Source organism: Xenopus laevis, chromosome 3L (assembly GCF_017654675.1).
Source record: "Xenopus laevis strain J_2021 chromosome 3L, Xenopus_laevis_v10.1, whole genome shotgun sequence".
Lineage (NCBI taxonomy): Eukaryota > Metazoa > Chordata > Amphibia > Anura > Pipidae > Xenopus > Xenopus laevis.
This window is the reverse complement of record NC_054375.1, coordinates 111,566,374-111,584,691: the sequence shown is the minus strand read 5'-3', so window position 1 is coordinate 111,584,691 and position 18,318 is coordinate 111,566,374. Positions and strand designations below refer to the sequence as shown.

General features: G+C 40.1%; 1 protein-coding gene across 1 annotated transcript in view; it reads right to left on the bottom strand.

Annotated features, from left to right (window-relative positions):
• Positions 1-4,320: 4,320 nt before the first annotated feature.
• adamtsl3.L (ADAMTS like 3 L homeolog) overlaps positions 4,321-18,318 on the bottom strand; it is a 262,968-nt gene continuing 248,970 nt past the window's right edge. Inside the window, exons 24-31 of the mRNA XM_018253141.2 lie at positions 16,833-17,015; positions 16,049-16,168; positions 15,019-15,231; positions 10,793-10,976; positions 10,190-10,394; positions 7,528-7,637; positions 6,814-7,028; positions 4,321-6,651 (exon numbers count right to left, since the gene is read on the bottom strand). Coding sequence (XP_018108630.1) covers positions 6,542-6,651; positions 6,814-7,028; positions 7,528-7,637; positions 10,190-10,394; positions 10,793-10,976; positions 15,019-15,231; positions 16,049-16,168; positions 16,833-17,015 — 1,340 coding nt within the window. The 3' untranslated portion in view covers positions 4,321-6,541. The remainder of the gene's footprint in view (positions 6,652-6,813; positions 7,029-7,527; positions 7,638-10,189; positions 10,395-10,792; positions 10,977-15,018; positions 15,232-16,048; positions 16,169-16,832; positions 17,016-18,318) is intronic.

The window sequence follows — 18,318 nt, the reverse complement described above, 5'->3', positions numbered from 1 at the left end:
CTTAATATTTATTTTCTAATCATATAATATTCTATAAGGCACATGGACTACTTTTCTGACTTGTATTCTTGGAAGATACTGTATATATATGATCTGATATCCAAGGCAGAGGACATGGAAGGTATACATGATAAATATACCCCATAGACTTGATTTTCAACGAATTTTCACCGTTTTGTGGATTTTCAGAGAAACGGGTCAGATTTGCCCATCACTAATAAGAAACTTTAGGAAACTAAAGTATTAACAGAATTATTCTTCACTCTCTCTTTTAGCAACCCATCTCTCTTCATTCTTTCTTCATTCAGTAGGTGGAGTCAGTTTATTATTGACAATTAGGTCTAATACATCTTTTAGTGGGGGTTGCGTTGCACCCTTTGCCTAGAAGATGTATTAGAGGTAACTGTTTTAAAACTGCTGCTTTTATAGAATTGCTGCTGCTCTTCTAGCAAGGTGTGTGCCATTTACTGCAATTCGTTAGATCGAACGATTAAATCCTTCGAATCGTTCGGTTCGAAGGATTTTAATCCATCGATTGAACGATTTTTATTTGACCTAAAAAAGCTAGCAAAGCCTATGGGGACCTTCCCCATAGGCTAACATTGACTTCGGTAGGTTTTAGGTGGCGAACCAGGGGGGTCTAATTTTTTTTTAAAGAGGCAGTACTTCGGCTATTGAATGGTGGAATAGTTGAACGATTTTTAGTTCGAAACGTTCGATTCGTAGTCGAAGTAGCCCATTCGATGGTCGAAGTAGCCAAAAAAAACTTTCGAAATTCGAAGTTTTTTTTCCTCTGTTCCTTCACTCGAGCTAAGTAAATGGGCCCCCAAATGTTAATTTTCACGATAGATGCCCTTTAAAGGCTATAATACAGATATCATAGTGATAGACATTATATTAAACCAGACTCTTAAAGTCTATGATCTTGTCTATTACATATGTTTATAAATATGACAGCACTAGGTGAGGAGTGATTCAAGAAGAACAAAATCCATTTTAGAGTAACGCAAGTATATTTTATTGACAAAATACAGTAATTGTGTTGATGAAAGAAACATTTTTGATTACTGCTTATGATAAGAATAATAAGCTTAATGGGAATGTCAAATTCATTTCTATAAGAACAAATTCCAGCATTTATGCTTCCATATTGCATGCATACTTAACCAAAGACACATTTGTCGTAGCAACAAAAAGTGCTAAAAATTGGCATATCTGAACTTTAAATACGAGGAGGGGAAGCCAATGACGCAATCTACTAATAAGAAAATATATGTCCCAAAATCTTTATTACACACTGTACAGAACAAAATATTGCACTTAAATCAGACCATAAATATGTACAAATGTATTTTACAAACTTTCTCTCTTAATTTATAAATCTCTAATAACAAATAAGACCCCTTAATGAATTAAAAGACTGGAGTATTTGTATACAGTAGTTCTTGTCTAACGTTCAGTGATGCAAGCCGTATGAAAAGCAGACTGTTTCTTTAAAAAAGAAAAAAAAAGTGGTTAGGTAGCCAGGTTGTGGCAACCAAAATGAATACCTGCAGCTACTTAAAATTTAGCCATCATTTGATAATCATTTGATAATATTTATTAATCTTTGGCTTAGTAATTAGTATTTGCAGATCCAGACTCTGTATCTAAAGAGGGCCCTGCTTGCAGATGTTTTTTGTAAAGAGTGCCCTTCAACTGGGGGTGAATCCACAACGCATATCAACTAAACACTAGAAAACAAAAAAAACGTGACATGGGATTTTTAAAAAAGAGAAGTGAATAGTCATGGGCAAATAAATTGGCAGGAGCAAATTTGCAATGAATTTATGCATTTTGCCGCCGGCGAATACATTTGAGAAACTGCGGAGAAAATTGGCCATCGAAAAATCCGCAGTGAAATAAAAGCTCATCCGATATAGGACTTGACCTGGGTGCATTGCCCCAGGTCCGTCGCTTACAGGTTCAGTATTCTCGGCAAACGAACTGTAAGCATTTTCGCACTCACCGATGAAGGTTGGTGGCCCAGGTGCAGTGCCCCTAACCGGTAACTTGGGGAGAAATGCAAAAAAAATCGTGGAATGAGCACGCACTCCTGTGACACACCAGGTTGGATAAAATCTCGATGTTTATTCCATAGGTTAAAAACAACTGTCCTAACGCATTTCGTATCTAGAGATACATAGTCATAGGCACGTCAGAATACTTGCGCGCATAAAAATTGTTCACCTCTTGACGTTAATGCATTTGGACAAAATAGGCTCGCGTATAAAAAAATTTCAAATTTGACGTGCCTCAAAATAATTTTGACTCCCAATGACTTCAATGCGTTTCGCTAATTTGGGGACAAATTCGCCCATCACGAGAAGTGAACTAAAGGGACTAGGCTAGATTAGAGCAAGTATAGAGGTATAGATCCAAGCTTTCAAATTTCCTCCTTATTTCAGACCTTGGTTGGTCCAGTATCTGCTGTATGTGCCTACCGGGCAGATTTACTTATCAATATGAGTTTCAGAGTGATCGCCTACAAAGGTTCTTACAATTTCTTTTTGGGTAACCGTGTTCCCCCCTACATTCTCTAACATATGGCACATAAACTATACAGTGGGCTCATGTGTAGGGCATTATAACAATTCTATTTTCTTTATTAAGGTTCCCTGGACTTGTGTAATGTAATGTATTTGCTGCAACATATACGTCCATTCAACGTTATCATATCCTGCCGTATGCAAATTAGCCAATGGTAGCGCATCTTTGCTTTGATTGCCGAATTAATGCTAGCGAAAATTCGCCAGCATTCGGTGCCCTGGACACAACTTCGGATTTTAGTGTCGGTTGGGGTATAATAAATCTCAACAAATTCAAGGGGTTTTTTTTACCCGAAAAATCTATATTTCATCAAAAAGTACCCTTGAAATTTTTTTTGTGGAAAAACACAACACAACCTTTTATAAAAAAAACCCCAAGGTGTAGGTCATATTGACCAATTCAAGTAAGTCAGAGTTCTTTATAGATCTGAAACTTGATCATGTGCTTACCAGGGCTGAATTGATAGCGCAAGGTTAATTTCATGTGATGACTCACTACTGCCCCATGTATTATGGGTGATTTGGCTTAAAACACCCATGTGTATATTGTTTGTCAGCAGAGAAACTGTTGGATGTTACATTAGCCAAACTGAGGTGTAAACCATTTGGGTAACAAAACATGTGGAATAGTCCAAAGTGCCATTGCCCTTAATATCTTTATTTATGCTTTTCATACTTTTTTTATGGCTGTGCAATAATTCCCTTAGTTGGGTCACACGTATTCGCTATTATTAATAACTTGGGCTAACCATCCTCCCACATTAGATTACTGACTGCAAGTCTATTTCAATGTGGAATGGAACGAGCTTTGGGTGACACACAGCTAAGGGGCTCAGAGAGATATCCCCTAACTAGAAATATGGCATGAATTTTAAGAAAGACTGTTCTTATGTGTTTTTCCTATGACATAAAGTTAATGGTGCCCCTCAGCAGTAACAGGTTTACTTCAGTTGGGAAAACAAACTATATGTCCCATAGCAACATATTCCAGAAAGTAGATTTTTGTTATGAAACACTTGACCATGAAAGTATCAGCCAGCATGCAGTGTAACCGCTCTGGCACCAACGCACTCACTTCACAGGAAAATGTTCCCATTCACCAAGCAGTTTCTTCCACTGAATCTTTATTTGGTTGTGAACACATATTTCTGGCCCATTGTTGTGCTGAGTGCTCCCTCTATTTAATTAATTACTGTTTGAAAAAAACTGTGCACCAAGTGGGGTCCTCCGTTATGTTTTGTGCACTGTTGTGTATGCATATGAGAGCGCAGCTTTAAGGGAAGATTATTTGCAAGGAAGATGTCGTTTTAGATTTCAAGGAGGTGGTCTAAAACTTTAAATAATTGAGAGTAACATTTTTTTGAGGCACTGATTTGTGTTGCAATCACTTTAGTGAAACACCTTTTTTCTTGTACGGGCGAGGGTTCCAAATCTGTGTAGAAAACATTGCTATTCAGAAGCCTTATCTGAATATGCTGATATCCCTGTTCTGGTTTATCTGCCCCCTGTGCTATTCTGAAATGGGTACGAGGAAGTTCACACTCACGACCGCCATCAGAAATTGCAAAATTTCCTGGGCCCCCTATTGGTGGTCAGGGCCCCCCATAAAAACATTTGTGGCCAGGGCCCCCCCATTTAAAAATATTGGTGGCTAGGACCCGACATGAAAAAAAAATGATGGACAAAATTGGTGGCCAGGCCCCCCCCCCACATTATAAGAAAATTGGTGGCCAGGGCCCCTTAAACGTCCATGCCTTCCCGAAGTCAGCAGCTCTCAGAAAGATGGGGGGCCCGGCTAATCAAGTAAGCCTAATTCCCAGTCTATAAGCCATTGATGGGAGGCTTCTTAATAGTGAAGCTTCCCAGAGACCTATCCCTGTGCTGGTACGCCTTGCTTCAGGGCTTTTAATAAAAGGCTAAGAGCCATTTTGAAATTAAATTGTGGGTGCTTTCCTACTTTCCCCAATTTAGACTTGGTTCAGGAGCCAATGAGAGGAAAAGGTGCTTTTAAGGCTGTCTCTAAAATTGCACTGGCTTAGATGAGTCCTTCATGCCCTTATTACCTCCAATCACCTAAAATTCCCAATGAAACAGGTACTCACAGATGTAAAAATGTTGCCTTGTTTGCTAGTATGCATGGATGTCATTTGTAAGGCATTGGGCTGCAGCTAGGGTTTCCACCTTTTCCTAAATTTTTTACCAGCTGGTGGGGGGCAGGAACAAAAAGGGGCCGGCCATGACATAAAAGGGGACGGGCCGTGGCATAGAGATTTCAAGACGGAGAACAAAAGTTACATTTCCAGGGGATTGGGGGCGGGCCGTGGGGTCTTTTTAAGGTATTACAAATTTACCGGCAGCTACATTGCTGGTAAATTTGTAATACCGGCTCCGGCCTTGGCAGGCTAGGCTGGTAAAATAACGGCCGGTTGGAAACCGTAGCTGCAGCTGTCATATAATGCAACACATTTCCCCCTGCAACGTTTGTTGAACTCACCAATTTCTTCAAATACTGCACAGATACAAAGTTCACTCATTAAACATATTGGCTTGTATGCAAGCCCTGCCCTGCCTGTTGGGATCCAAAGTGTTTGCATAGAAAGGCCAGGCTGGTTATGCAGAACTGGAGTAAGTAGAACATTAATCCCCCCATCTGTTACATGACTCAACTCTATAAGTATATATTTCTTTCTACAGATTATTCATAATAAAAGTAAGCTTCTCTCCATCAAAGTAACTTTTGATGTTGCGTCTTTTAATTGCATTCGTCTATTTGTGTTTTCTATTCATCAGAAATTCTACTATTTCACCAGTGATTCTATTCAGTGAACGTTCTGCCATTTCCCGATTCTTTCCGTTTCTGCCAGAATTTCACTTCTCCACCAGTGATTCTACTCAGCTGAAATGTCATCGCTCCAAATCCCAAGTTTCACCAGTGAATTTTGGATTCCATCATTTCAACTAGACAAAGCGAGTGCAACACTTACTAACCCTAATACATCGGGGTTTGATTTAGGTGGTGATTCTTTATACATTGAGATCTGTGGTTATATTGCGGTTATATGCTGCACTATTACTACAGGACAAGTGAAGAGCATGGACAATGTACTTCCTACTTCCTCCAGTGCTTCTTAGGCCTCCTCACATGACATACTTTGGGGAGACTTTTATCTGATCAAGTAAGGTGGTCCAGTCAGCCTGGGTATCCACATAATCCATCACCACTGGCTCAGACCAATATTAGCACAGTCCTGATGAAATGTGATGCTCATAATTAACAATGCAGAATGGTAAGTGCCGCCATGTCTCTTTAGAACTGGAGGAAGCTGAAAGTAGATATGTAAGAGGTTTCCCTTGCAAAAAATTGATACTTTTGACTAGAGAAATAACCATAGCCCCCAAAATCTTAAAACCACGCTTACTGAAAATACTTCATAGAATGTTTGAAACAACATCCAGAAAAAATAATTTTTGGGTCCTGCCAATGCACAGGACAGATGATCAGACAGCAATGAATATTCCCAGTTTCTACCAATGAAAGTTCTGCATGTCAGGGTTATTCTCTGAATTAGCCTCTCCAGCTGTTTCCTTTATAACATCCTAAACCAACCCGAAGTGTAGCAACGTCCATAGAGAACTAGTCTCTTCTACACTACACCACAGAGCCCTTAACCCAGGCACTTTGTGGCGGTCAGTCACATACACTAATGTCACACCTATTTCATATTAAGTGGGTTAGTTACAAAAAAGACTTCATACAATGTGCTTCCATTGTTAGTGTTCAGGAGATCCCCAGTGAATAGGTACCAAAGGATGAACTACGTTATAGATACTGCAGATCTGGATCTCTTTGGCGCCAAAGGGGGCCAAACACTTTCCTATGTACAGACTTTATACAAATTGGTAGGATTTCTTCATGTCGCTTCGGTTTGGGTTTGTTTTTTTCAGAAGAAGAGTTATGCTCCAGTACACGATTCACAACACCTTTGTTTGTAGAGATCTATGTGGCATAACTTAAGATGTTTTACAAATGTACAGTAGTGAGTTGTGTCCTTGCATTCTCCCTCTGAAAAATAAAAGATCCCATTAAATCGGAAAGCAGAAAACACACAGCAAGTTGTATAACATAATGGCAAATTGTGTGAATGCTGTCTTGCTCTGCACTGGCAGTTCTACACCTCTGTATTGTTAGACTGTTAGTGACTGAAATAGCCAAACATTTGCATACTTCCACAGGCTGTGGCCTTGCAGTGCTGCCAAGTTGTTGGCCTCCGTTTCCACACACAGTACTGGTCAGCCACCACTTTGCTGTTCTTCTTGTGCACACAGTCTACCTTCCGGGACTGGAACCCATTTCCGCACGCAGCAGTGCAGGGTCTCCATGGGCCTGTCCTCCAGTACACATCACACATTTCAGATGAACATGTTTTTCTGGCTGCTAGCCTGTATGGAAAAGAAAAAAACACAATATCTTTCTGTAAAGCTATTTCTGCCCTCAGATTCCATCATACACATTCTATCCATCTCATATAGTCAGTTTGTTCATTATGTTGTGGTCTTTAACCCTTGTGCTGCTGGGCACAATCGTCTGAAAGAATGGGGTTGCCTATCCTATGACATAAGTTCAGCCAATTAAGGAAAATGTACTACATCTCTCATCCATATAGCAGTCAATGGGCTTGAGTGCAACATTTGCCACAATGTATCCCTTCCAAAGACCAGAAGCTTTTTAGATATAACTTTCTATAGGTACAATTTCCAAGGTCTCAGACTATAGGTATCATTGTAAATGAAGCATAACTTCCATGGGTATACAACAAAGGGTTCTGTTGTGAACAATATCAGAAAAGGCCATATAATGTAGAAATGTTTGCATGACAGCAAGCAACAGGTGAAGTGACAGAAAGTGTCTAAAAATATTTTGCTACCATTAGACAAATACCTTTTTTTCCTGTCACATGAAGCTTCTGACACTGATGTGCCATTATGGTGCTGGCACAACACTTGGCGATGCTGCAACCCCATTCCTTGTCCAATGCACTGATTCAAACACTAAAAGAAAATAAATTTGTATAGTGTTAGAATGGGAAGATCTACACAGAGAGGTATAAGGGTGCTCAGGGTGCGTGGCTGATTCACCACTGCAGTCACTATGATTCACTATGGAGTCCAGGAACTAAGCAGAACCTGACTTGGGCACAGGTTTAGTAAGTAAGTAGCTCAGGAACAGTCACAATACCTGTACTTGGATTGGGTAACTATCATGGTTACTACGTATAACAGGAGGCACAGATCTGGCCTTTTATTAAACATAGACAGGACTCATTAGTGAAGTGACTGAGGTGACCCACTCAGGAAGTGCATTTGTTATTGAGTTTGAAGGGACACATGCAGTTTGGTTCTGGAGAGCACCAATTAACCATTAGTATCCATCCACTGTCAAGGACTCCCTCTTTACCTGCACCATGCCCTAGCCTGTCTGTGGAATTTGTGGACATTTATCAAACAATTACAGTACAGTGGGTTCTACCTTTTCTTCATTTTCATCCAGTGGCACATAGAAATGTGCTACTTTTAGAGGAGAAGTCTGACCTAGTGAGCCATAGTAAGAGCCACAGACACAGAGCTGACACTGCTTTGGAAGGGCCAGTTTATAGCTTCCATTGCTACCCCTAAGGCTAGCCCTAGTTCTATTTCTACATAATACCGGGCTGGCAGTGACCAGCTGTTAAGCAGCATTTTTTGGAAGCTATGGATTCATAATTTCACTTTCAGCTGCAAAATTTTGCCACCCATAGACTCCAATGTATTCCATGAGAAAAAGTTGCTGCAAGAAACCACCAACAGACTCCGATGAGTTTTGAGCACAAAAGTTGCTGCTGAAAAAAGTGCCAGCGGAAAACCACCTATTGACTTCAATGTGTTTCCGTCACAAATTTTCTGGCCAAGAGAAAAGGGATTTGCTCATCACTACCAACAACTTGTTGGTCTGTCTCTGGCAGTCCGTTCTAACTTTGTACTGCTGGTGACTCTATATTCAGATTCTTCTTAGCTGGAACAGCACATTTTTCAAGACTGTTGGGACATAGTGTGACATCATTTGGCCAGAGGGGCAGATAAAGGTTAAGAGTAGGCAAATGACATATATAACATATCCAGTACAGAGGGCAGAACACTATGTTTAGCATAAGCTTTCTGCTAGGTCTTTATTTGACTTAAACTGGATCTGGTGTTGCTATCCATTTACCAAGGAACTGTATAGCAACGGAGCACAATAATTTAAAGAATGACGAACATTATAGCAATGTTTATTTTTTACATATTTGCAGAATGTGGCCGAAAAAGAATCACAAATATTCATACCAGGGTATGAAAGTAATCAGCCTGCCGGTGAGTGATAGGTATGTGATGCTGGTTAAAGATATATTTTTTTAACCAAACATCTTAAATGGGAACTTTAAAGGAAAAGCTGATTTTCAGAAAACAAGTTTTTTAACATTAAAGAATGCAATTTAAATATATAATAAAGACATGCCTCATTTCTGTGCTTGTCCCTTAGTTTGTTAACTAATCTCATGAGTATATCAAGGGGCCCATTTACTTAGTTCGAGTGAAGGAAAAGAGGAAAAATAGTTCGAATTTCGAATGTTTTTTTGGCTACTTCAACCATTGAATGGGCTACTTCGACCTTCGACTACGACCTTCGAATCGAACGTTTCAAACTAAAAATTGTTCGACTATTCGACCATTCGATAGTCAAAGTACTGTCTCTTTAAAAAATTCTTCGACCCCCTAGTTCGCCACCTAAAACCTACCGAGGCCAATGTTAGCTAAAAATTTTCTGATCAAAGGAATATCCTTCGATCGATGGAATATCATAGGAATATCGCAAAATTTTCTTCAAATTTACTTCAACGGTCGAATATCGAGGGTAAATCTGCCCCCAAGTGTACAGATACAAGGGAAGGTTGCACACAGTTCCTGGGAAAAGTAATTCAATTTATGGTTCAATTACTAACACACATTGCTAGAATGAATGAAACATTGACACTATTTACAGAAGTAGTTGGGTCCATATTTACACTATTAGAAACTTGCACCGAGCACCACTGTACCAATGCATATGATTGGAAACATATTTTAGCAGTACCACCCAACCACTGATTCATGGCAATGTTACTCTCAATCTCAAGTACCTGTCACCACTTGTAAAAGATGTGGCAATATAATTGAACATACCAGTGCAAGGAGTAGACAAAAACAGGGGCATCATGGAAAGAGAAGAGGCAACAGGCAACAAGGGAATTGTAGGGTAGGATTGTAGGGTAGGGTAAGTGGATAATAATGGGTGAAATACAAGAAGTGATTAGGTGAAAACATAAACAAAAGAACAGAAATGCAGAGAGGAGTAATAATGACATATCATTTGTAGATTAATGACAAAGGTATATATTTTGGAGGGTGTCAGGGTAGCATATGCAGGGGGCCAGGAAAAGGTGAATAAACCTGGGAATAACTGAAAGACCCCTGCCCCAACACCCAGGGGACAGTATTTTCATCTTTATTCCTTTCTTATGAAACAAACAGTCACCATGAAAATGTACCTGTCCCCAAGGCTGAGCAAGCCAGTCTACACAGGCATCAGAAGAACATGGCTTCTGTGTCGCTGGAGGGTCAGCATATTGACAGGAACTGGGAGACAGAACTTTTATGTTTCCATCGGATTTTTTCTGTTGGCAAGTCACTTGTCGTTGCTGGATTCCAGTGCCACATACGGTGCTGCAGTCAGACCAAGCACCTGTAAACCATCTACAAGAGAACACAACATGTAGTACTCAAATAATATATTATAATATAGTGAAAGCTGCAGCATAACTATGTGCCCTGGTTAGTAACCCACAGCAACCAATAATATGCTTGCTCTCAATAGTAAATGCTGTTTGTTGACTGGTTATTATGGGTTACTAGACCTGGTGCAGATTGTAAAGCTTTTTTCAGGTTGCTTGTATAAATGTACCTTATTTTAGAAGTATTCTTTATCACCCATTTTATCCTTCCCAAATCAGACAGCACAAGTGCAAAGGCTGAACCAAATCCAAATCCTAATTTGCACACTCAAAGGTCCTGCTTTTTCCCCCTAATAAAGCATATGTACTTGCAAAAACCCAAATACTTATTATGCTACTGGTAATGAAGCCATGGCTCACCTTGCTGGGCAATCTTTTCTATTGCATGTCTGTGACTTAATCACTAAAGGATGAAGATGTTCACACAATGTGTCATTCACTCTGTGCCCCTTGGCATTAACACAATGTTGTGTGCTGCTCTGGGTGCCGTTGTTTCCACATGGAGATGAGCATTGAGTCCATTCCCCATATTCTAAGTGGTAACCTGTAAAAAACAAAGAAAACACTGTGGTATATATTTTTATAGAACCATTGTAGAAGGCAGGAATAGAATATTATATGAATTGATATGAACGGGGTCGGACTGGGCTTACAGGACACTGGGGAAAAACCCTGTGGGCACCACTGGCACTGCCCTTAGACTAACGACACCCCCTCTGGCCTCCATTTATTGCAGCCACAAAGGAAAAAGTACAGGGCACATGCAAGGGGCGGGTTTCAGTGTTGGCATGTGGAGGACCTCAATGAATGTGGTGGGGGGCCTGGTGGGTGTCTGGGTTTTTTTTGGGTGGTTTTGCCCTGAAAAGTTGCATCACGCAGTAAACCTTGCAGGGGTTCGTCCTGCTAGCATTATTCCCTGAGTGCCTGTGATTTAGTTCCTTTTCCCATGTTGGGTGTGAGGGGGGCCCTTAGATTGCAGCCCCAGTGGACCCATGACCCCCCAGTCTGATGCTGCATATGAATGGACACTCATAGTATATAAGATTATATTGCCTTTAATATTGCCTAAAATATTATTTTAAAACTTGCACCATAGCTGTTTCTCAGTAAAATGATCGTAGTGAGGTCCTTATTGTGCTGATGGTCCTTCCTAAAGCAGATACCTTGAAATGGGTCCTTGTACTTACTGCCTTATCCAAGCGGTAAAGACAGGGCTGCCATAAAATAAACTTTGCTGCACAAGAGTTTGGGCAACTAAACCAACAAATTGAAGGTGCCACATTTGCTCCAACTGATCAAAATATACTACATTGGCTTATGATATGCATTGTTGCTGCTGAATAAAGAGGCTAACATGTTATTTTCTGCAGGCCAGGGATGTAACTACAGAGAGGGCAGCCCCTGCAGCCCCAGGGCTGTCGAGGGTCCAGTGAGGTTCTAATTATTAAGCAGTTTCAATATGTATTCATAAAATAGATCAACTTACTAATGTTTTGGGGCCCTAAACTGAAATTGCTGCAGGGACCTACACTGAAATTGCTGTGGGGCCCAGTAACTCTGGAAAAAAGGCGCTTGCGAGGGGACATGATTACACTTTACAAGTACATTAGAGGACATTATAGACAAATGGCAGAGGACCTTTTTACCCATAAAGTGGATCACCGTACCAGAGGCCATCCCTTTAGACTAGAAGAAAAGAACTTTCATTTGAAGCAACGTAGGGGGTTCTTCACAGTCAGGACAGTGAGGTTGTGGAATGCACTGCCGGGTGATGTTGTGATTGCTGATTCAGTTAATGCCTTTAAAGGGGAAGGAAACCTAGTCGGCACAAACCCCCCACCCCCCCTCCCGTTTGTTGCCCACCCTCCCTCCCTCCTCCCCCCTGGCCTACCCGTCCCGCTGGGCAAATGCCCCTAACTTGTTACTTACCCTTCTGCGCAGGTCCAGTCCAGGGAGTTCACCGACGACATCTTCTTCCACGCGATCTTCTTCCTGCTTTGAACGGTGTTTTGGCACATGCGCAGTAGGATCATTTCGCCGGTACGGATCTACTGCGCATGCGCCAAAAGTCATGCGCATGCGCAGTAGATCGTACCGGCTAAATGATCCTACTGCGCATGCGCCGTTCACAGCAGGAAGAAGATCGCGTGGAAGAAGATGTCGTCGGTGAACTCCCTGGACTGGACCTGCGCAGAAGGGTAAGTAACAAGTTAGGGGCATTTGCCCAGCGGGACGGGTAGGCCGGGGGGAGGGTGGGCAACAAACGGGAGGGGGAGTGGGGGGTTTGCGCCGACTAGGTTTCCTTCCCCTTTAAGAATGGCTTGGATGATTTTTTGGACAGACATAATATCAAAGGCTATTGTGATACTAAACTCTATAGTTAGTATAGATATGGGTATATATAATTTATGTGAAAGTAGGGAGGGGTGTGTGTATGGATGCTGGGTTTTCATTTGGAGGGGTTGAACTTGATGGACTTTGTCTTTTTTCAACCCAATTTAACTATGTAACTATGTTACTAGTTACGTCACAGCTACAGCCATATATTATGCAGATATCTGAAACATTATTAAATACCAAATATCCAAAATGTATACATATGTTTATTACTGAACAGAATCTGAGGGTCTGAATGCAAAACTGCTTGTATAAATTTCATAATTATATATGTATTTCCCCCACAGAAACTTGCTTGGAGATGGAGCACTTGACAAAGCTGACTGATTTGTAAGTAATTACAAACCCCCAGATGAACTGATAGTAACCAGCTGTGTCCACAAGCTCATTATTTCTACAATCGCTGGGCTCCTTAATTCATTGTTTTCTACATTTTTTTCTAGGAATTGTGTTTCACCAAAGAGGCCCATGTTTTAGACATTTTTTATTCATGATTTGAAAGTTTCACTGTTAACGATAAATTGCCTTATACATAAATGCTTATGCTGCAATATCTTTTTTATTTCAGACGGAAAAAAAGATGGTTGTACCAATCACTTAGTTATAGTCTGTCAAGCTCGATGCTTGTGTCATAAGTAGGGGGTTGTAACCCTGCAGGTTCCTCTTTAATACAGCAATAAAGTGAGCAGAAAGAGAAGTAATATGATCTGTTTCAGTGCATAAGCAGATGTAATATTCCTTAGGCTGAAAATAGCTAAAAGGGCCTTTGCGTGCTATTAGCAAGTAGTATAGTGTGTAACTCTGTCATTGGGGATATATATCAAACATATCTCTACACAGTTACTGCTCTAGTTCATGTTTTATGGTGGAAACTTTTTTTAATCAATTAAATAAAACTCATTCAAGTGAAAAAAATGTTTTATAGTCAGGCCAAACTTTGCACCATGTTACGCAGGCCAAGTTGGAACCAAATCTCTTCTTCTTCTTCTTCTTCTTATACTGCACAAATACAGGATATATCTAGAGGCTAGGGGCCACAGAGGGTACAATATATGACTGGGCTCCCATCATGTCAAAAACACCTAGTACTGCAGTCAACACCAGAGTTAATCCACCATCTTTTATATTAAATATGTGAGATTGTATGTTGGTCCTTCACACTGCAGTTTGTGTTTTCTTTTGATGGTAAAGGATTTTATTCTTTGAGACCATCAGGTTGATAAGCCATCAACCACCTGTAGTGATACCTATATACATAAATATATTTTTTTCCACTGAATACTGTATACAACTACACTAGTAAATATGATAGGTAATAACCTGTGCAAGATAATGTTTTGGGAGTGGTTAAGACCCAATCGTAGATAAAACTTTGCCAGGAGCATCAGAACAACAGTAAGTGAAGATTAAGTATCATTCATTCTGACATGGAGTTGTAAGGGACAGAATACAGAAGAGTTTATGGAAGAGATTTGTGCATTGTCAAATGCATTGTATTGGAGTTCTGTGCCTTGAAAACAACAAGTATAAAAGTTCAGCTCCTCACTGTCCATTATGGGTCAAACTTTGGACCAAGACCCAGTACTGTAGCACCAGTGTGAAGTACAGCTGTGAGTTCACCTATCAGGGTGCTCTACCAGTTGCTGCTAATTGCTGTACAATCCTTGTTGTACCCACATTTGTGTGCATTTGTGTCATGCTGGGGCAGATCGTAGTTCATACAATACTAACACACTGGTTGTGACGCATTAAATGTTGCTTTAGATCAAGGACAGTAATCTGTTACAGAACTGAGTAATGTAGCTAGCATTAACTGTTAAATCAATTTAACACTGCAGTGTCGGACTGGCCCACCGGGATACCAGGAAAACTCCCGGTGGGCCCAGGTGTCAGTGGGCCCTTCTACTCACCCAACTATTTGCCTTGTATGCCTATAAAACAGCAGTTGCCCCATTTCTATATAAGAATAAACAGAAGAAATGGAGGTAGAGACTGATCATAATATTTGAGGAATAGTGATTAAAAGAATAAAGAAAGTGAATGACAAAAAAAGGAAAAATATTTTGGAGAGTAGGCATGTGGCCAAAGGTTTTCTGGTGGGCCCCAGGCATCCCAGTCTGACACTGACACTGTGCTGTTTTATAGCAGTAAGAGGAGATGGACTTGCAGGAGAGTTCCTAAAAGCTTACTTTGCAGTGTGACATTCACCCAAGCCGACATCGTCTTTGAATTATTTGAAGTCCAGCATCTGTACTCTCCAGCCGACTGCTCAGATAAGGGATATATTTCCAGAACACGACCCGAGACCAGAACTCTGTATTGGAACCCTTCGATTCCTTCAATGGGCTTCATTCCCGAAAACCAGTGTATTGTATTCCGGTGGCTGGTTTGTACTGGGCAACCTACAACAAAATCAGTAGGTGTAGGGAGGCATTAAGGCATAGTTTTTCTTATTATTATGCTGGGTTGCTATGAATGCAATTATATAGAACTAGATACAACAGGACTCCGGAAAATATACTCTAGTTATAAATAGAGATTATCTTCCATTCTTTTTCCCTTGAACAGATTAGGTACCCAGGTACCCAACTGTAATTAGTTTGGAGCTCAAATTTAAAGGAACAGTATACCCCCTTTTTGATGTGAGTGCAATAATTTGGGTTTGTGCTTTACTTTTTGCCTAATGGTTTAATCAAAATCTATAATTTTTCTTTTTTTTTTTAGATAAACAGTGCAAACAGGGAAATTAAAAAAAAAAGTAAATTAAAATACAGGTATGGGACCTGTTATCTAGAATGCCCGACCTGGGGTTTCCCCACTAACGGATCTTTCCATAATTTCATACCTTAAGTCTATTAGAACATCATGCAAACACTAAATAAAACCAATAGGCTTGTTTTGCTTCCAATAAGGATTCATGATATCTTAGTTGGGATCAAGTACAAGGTACTGTTTTATTAATAGAGAGAAAAAGGAAATAATTTAAAGAAATTTGTATTATTTGGGTAGAATGAAGTCAATGGAGGACTTTCTGTAATTCGCAGCTTTCTGGATAATGGGTTTGTGGATAATGGATCCCATACTTGTAATTCATTATGCTCAAACGTTGGTGAGTTAGGTTCCAACATTTTGCTGCCTAATGCACTATAAGCTTACAGAGATATACTGAAAAGAAAGGCAAAAGAAATGCCCATGCATATAAAAATTCATTTGACCTACCTATACGCAAGAGGTCTCCTGCTTTACCCACAATATGAGTGCCACTGGCAGAAGCCATTATAATTCTCCGCCTGCCTTTCCCCTTGGACTGTTCATCATGCGAGTCCTGCATTCTGTGACCTACAAAAAAAAAAAAAATCAGCTGCTTGTGGGCAAACCGGAACCTGTAAGATTTACAGGCTGGACAGTTCTTTTTGTGGATGAGGCACATGCTGAGCTGGATACAAGTACTGGTGTTTCCGTTTTATTACAAGCGCAAATGCCTCAATGGCCAGTGCCCTCTCATACTACAATGGTAAAATGGAAAATGTCAGATAAGAGGCAACATTGCCAAGTCACTGTACACCATGGTGAAATAATGCAGTTGCCATAGCCAGCCTTTTGTAGGGCCTGTGCATTTTCATTTTTTTTGACAACCTCTAATGAAGAATCCCAGAACCATTATGAATATTGTCTTAAACTTCAAAACAGTCTGGTTAGAATTTCATTAGCTCACCTAGTAGAATTCAATCATACAGACTGGAATAGACACATCAAACACTCCCACCTTGCTAGGGGAAAATCGTGCATGTTGGTTTATGATTTATAGGGCAACTGCAGAGCAAGGATATAAAGCAAGCAGGCCGGCTTCACATTCATTCAATGTGTTCAGGAAAAAAAAAATACCCATGACTTTATATCCCAACAATTCTCTCCCAAGAATGCTATAAAAGCCGAGAGGATTAGAAAACTAGGCCAGCACTTTGTCATACTATAAGAATGCAGCAGAGAGGCAGATACTAACCAGATAAGCGGAGTACAGACATTGCTACCGTTTTTCCAAGGGCATTGGTTGCTATGCAGAAGTACGTTCCCTCATTTCCATCGGATACATTGGTGAGCAGTAGAGAACCGTTGGAGAGTAGAAAAGAATTGTTCGCCAGAGCATATTCCTTCTTTAACCAAGTTAATTTGGGATGAGGGAAACCTATAAAAAACAAGTAATACATGCAGTATTAAACCTAGTATCATATATTCAAAGTACATATTTTTAGAATCTTGCTATGGAACAGTTTGTTTGTAAAGTAAAATATGTCCATGGATAATTGATATGGCCTATTTGGGCACATATCTGCATATGGCACTTGATTCCAAATGCAAATGTATTATTTACTCCTACAAATGACTGTGGTTGGTGCTTTTGATGTATCATCATCATCATTTATATAGCGCTGACAAGATAAGCAGTGATTTACGTTAGTTATAACAATCCAATTGTAATGGAGGATAGCAAACAAGGGATACAGAGTACAATTGGATTGGAGGGCCCTACAAATTAGAGTTTACAAAGTAAAGGTTAGGGTACAATTGAGACATTAGGATTTTAGAAACAATATGATTTTTGATACAGCAATGATTTATTTAATTAAGGTACATTGAATAAGCTTCTTTAAACAGGTGGGTCTTTAAGGAGCACTTGAAAGTTTGGAAAGAAGGAGAAAGTCTGACAGCTCGAGGCAGAGAGTTCCAGAGAAAAGCAGAAGCCCGAGAGAAGTCTTGTAGACGAGAATGGGCAGAAGTGATGAGAGGAGAAGTGAGGCGAAGATCAGAAGCAGAGCGTAGGTTTCGTGAAGGAGTGTATTTGGAGATCAGAGATGAAATATAGGGAGGGGCTTTATTATTAAGGGCCTTGAACGTGAGTAATTTGAATTTGATTCTAGAAGAGATTGGGAGCCAGTGAAGGGACATGCATATGGGAGCAGCTGATGTTGAGCGTTGAGATAGATGAATGATGTATAAAAATACTTGCATATGTGGGACAGTCTGAAGAGGGAAAGACATACACACAGACATCTATTGGACAGTCTATAAAGGGTAAAGCATATACATAGCCATTTAGGGGGGACGTGGCGAGGGAAGGCATAAACAAAGACAATAAGGACAATCTATTGAGGGAAAGGCATACACACTTACTTTAAAGGGGTTGTTCACCTTTAAATTAACTTTTAGTATGATGTAGAGAGTGATGGTCAATTTGCTATTTGTTTTCATATTTTATTATTTGGGGTTTTTGAATTATATAGCTTTTTATTCAGCAGCTCTCCAGTTTGCAATTTCAGCAATCTGGTTGCTAGGGTTCAAATTACCCTAGCAACCATGTATTGGTTGGAATAAAAGACTTGAATATCAATAGGGGAGTGCCTAAAAGACGAGTACTGAAAAATAGCAATAAAAATTAATTTTTTAACTTTACAGAGCATTTGTTTTAAGATGGGGCCAGTGAAAGCTGG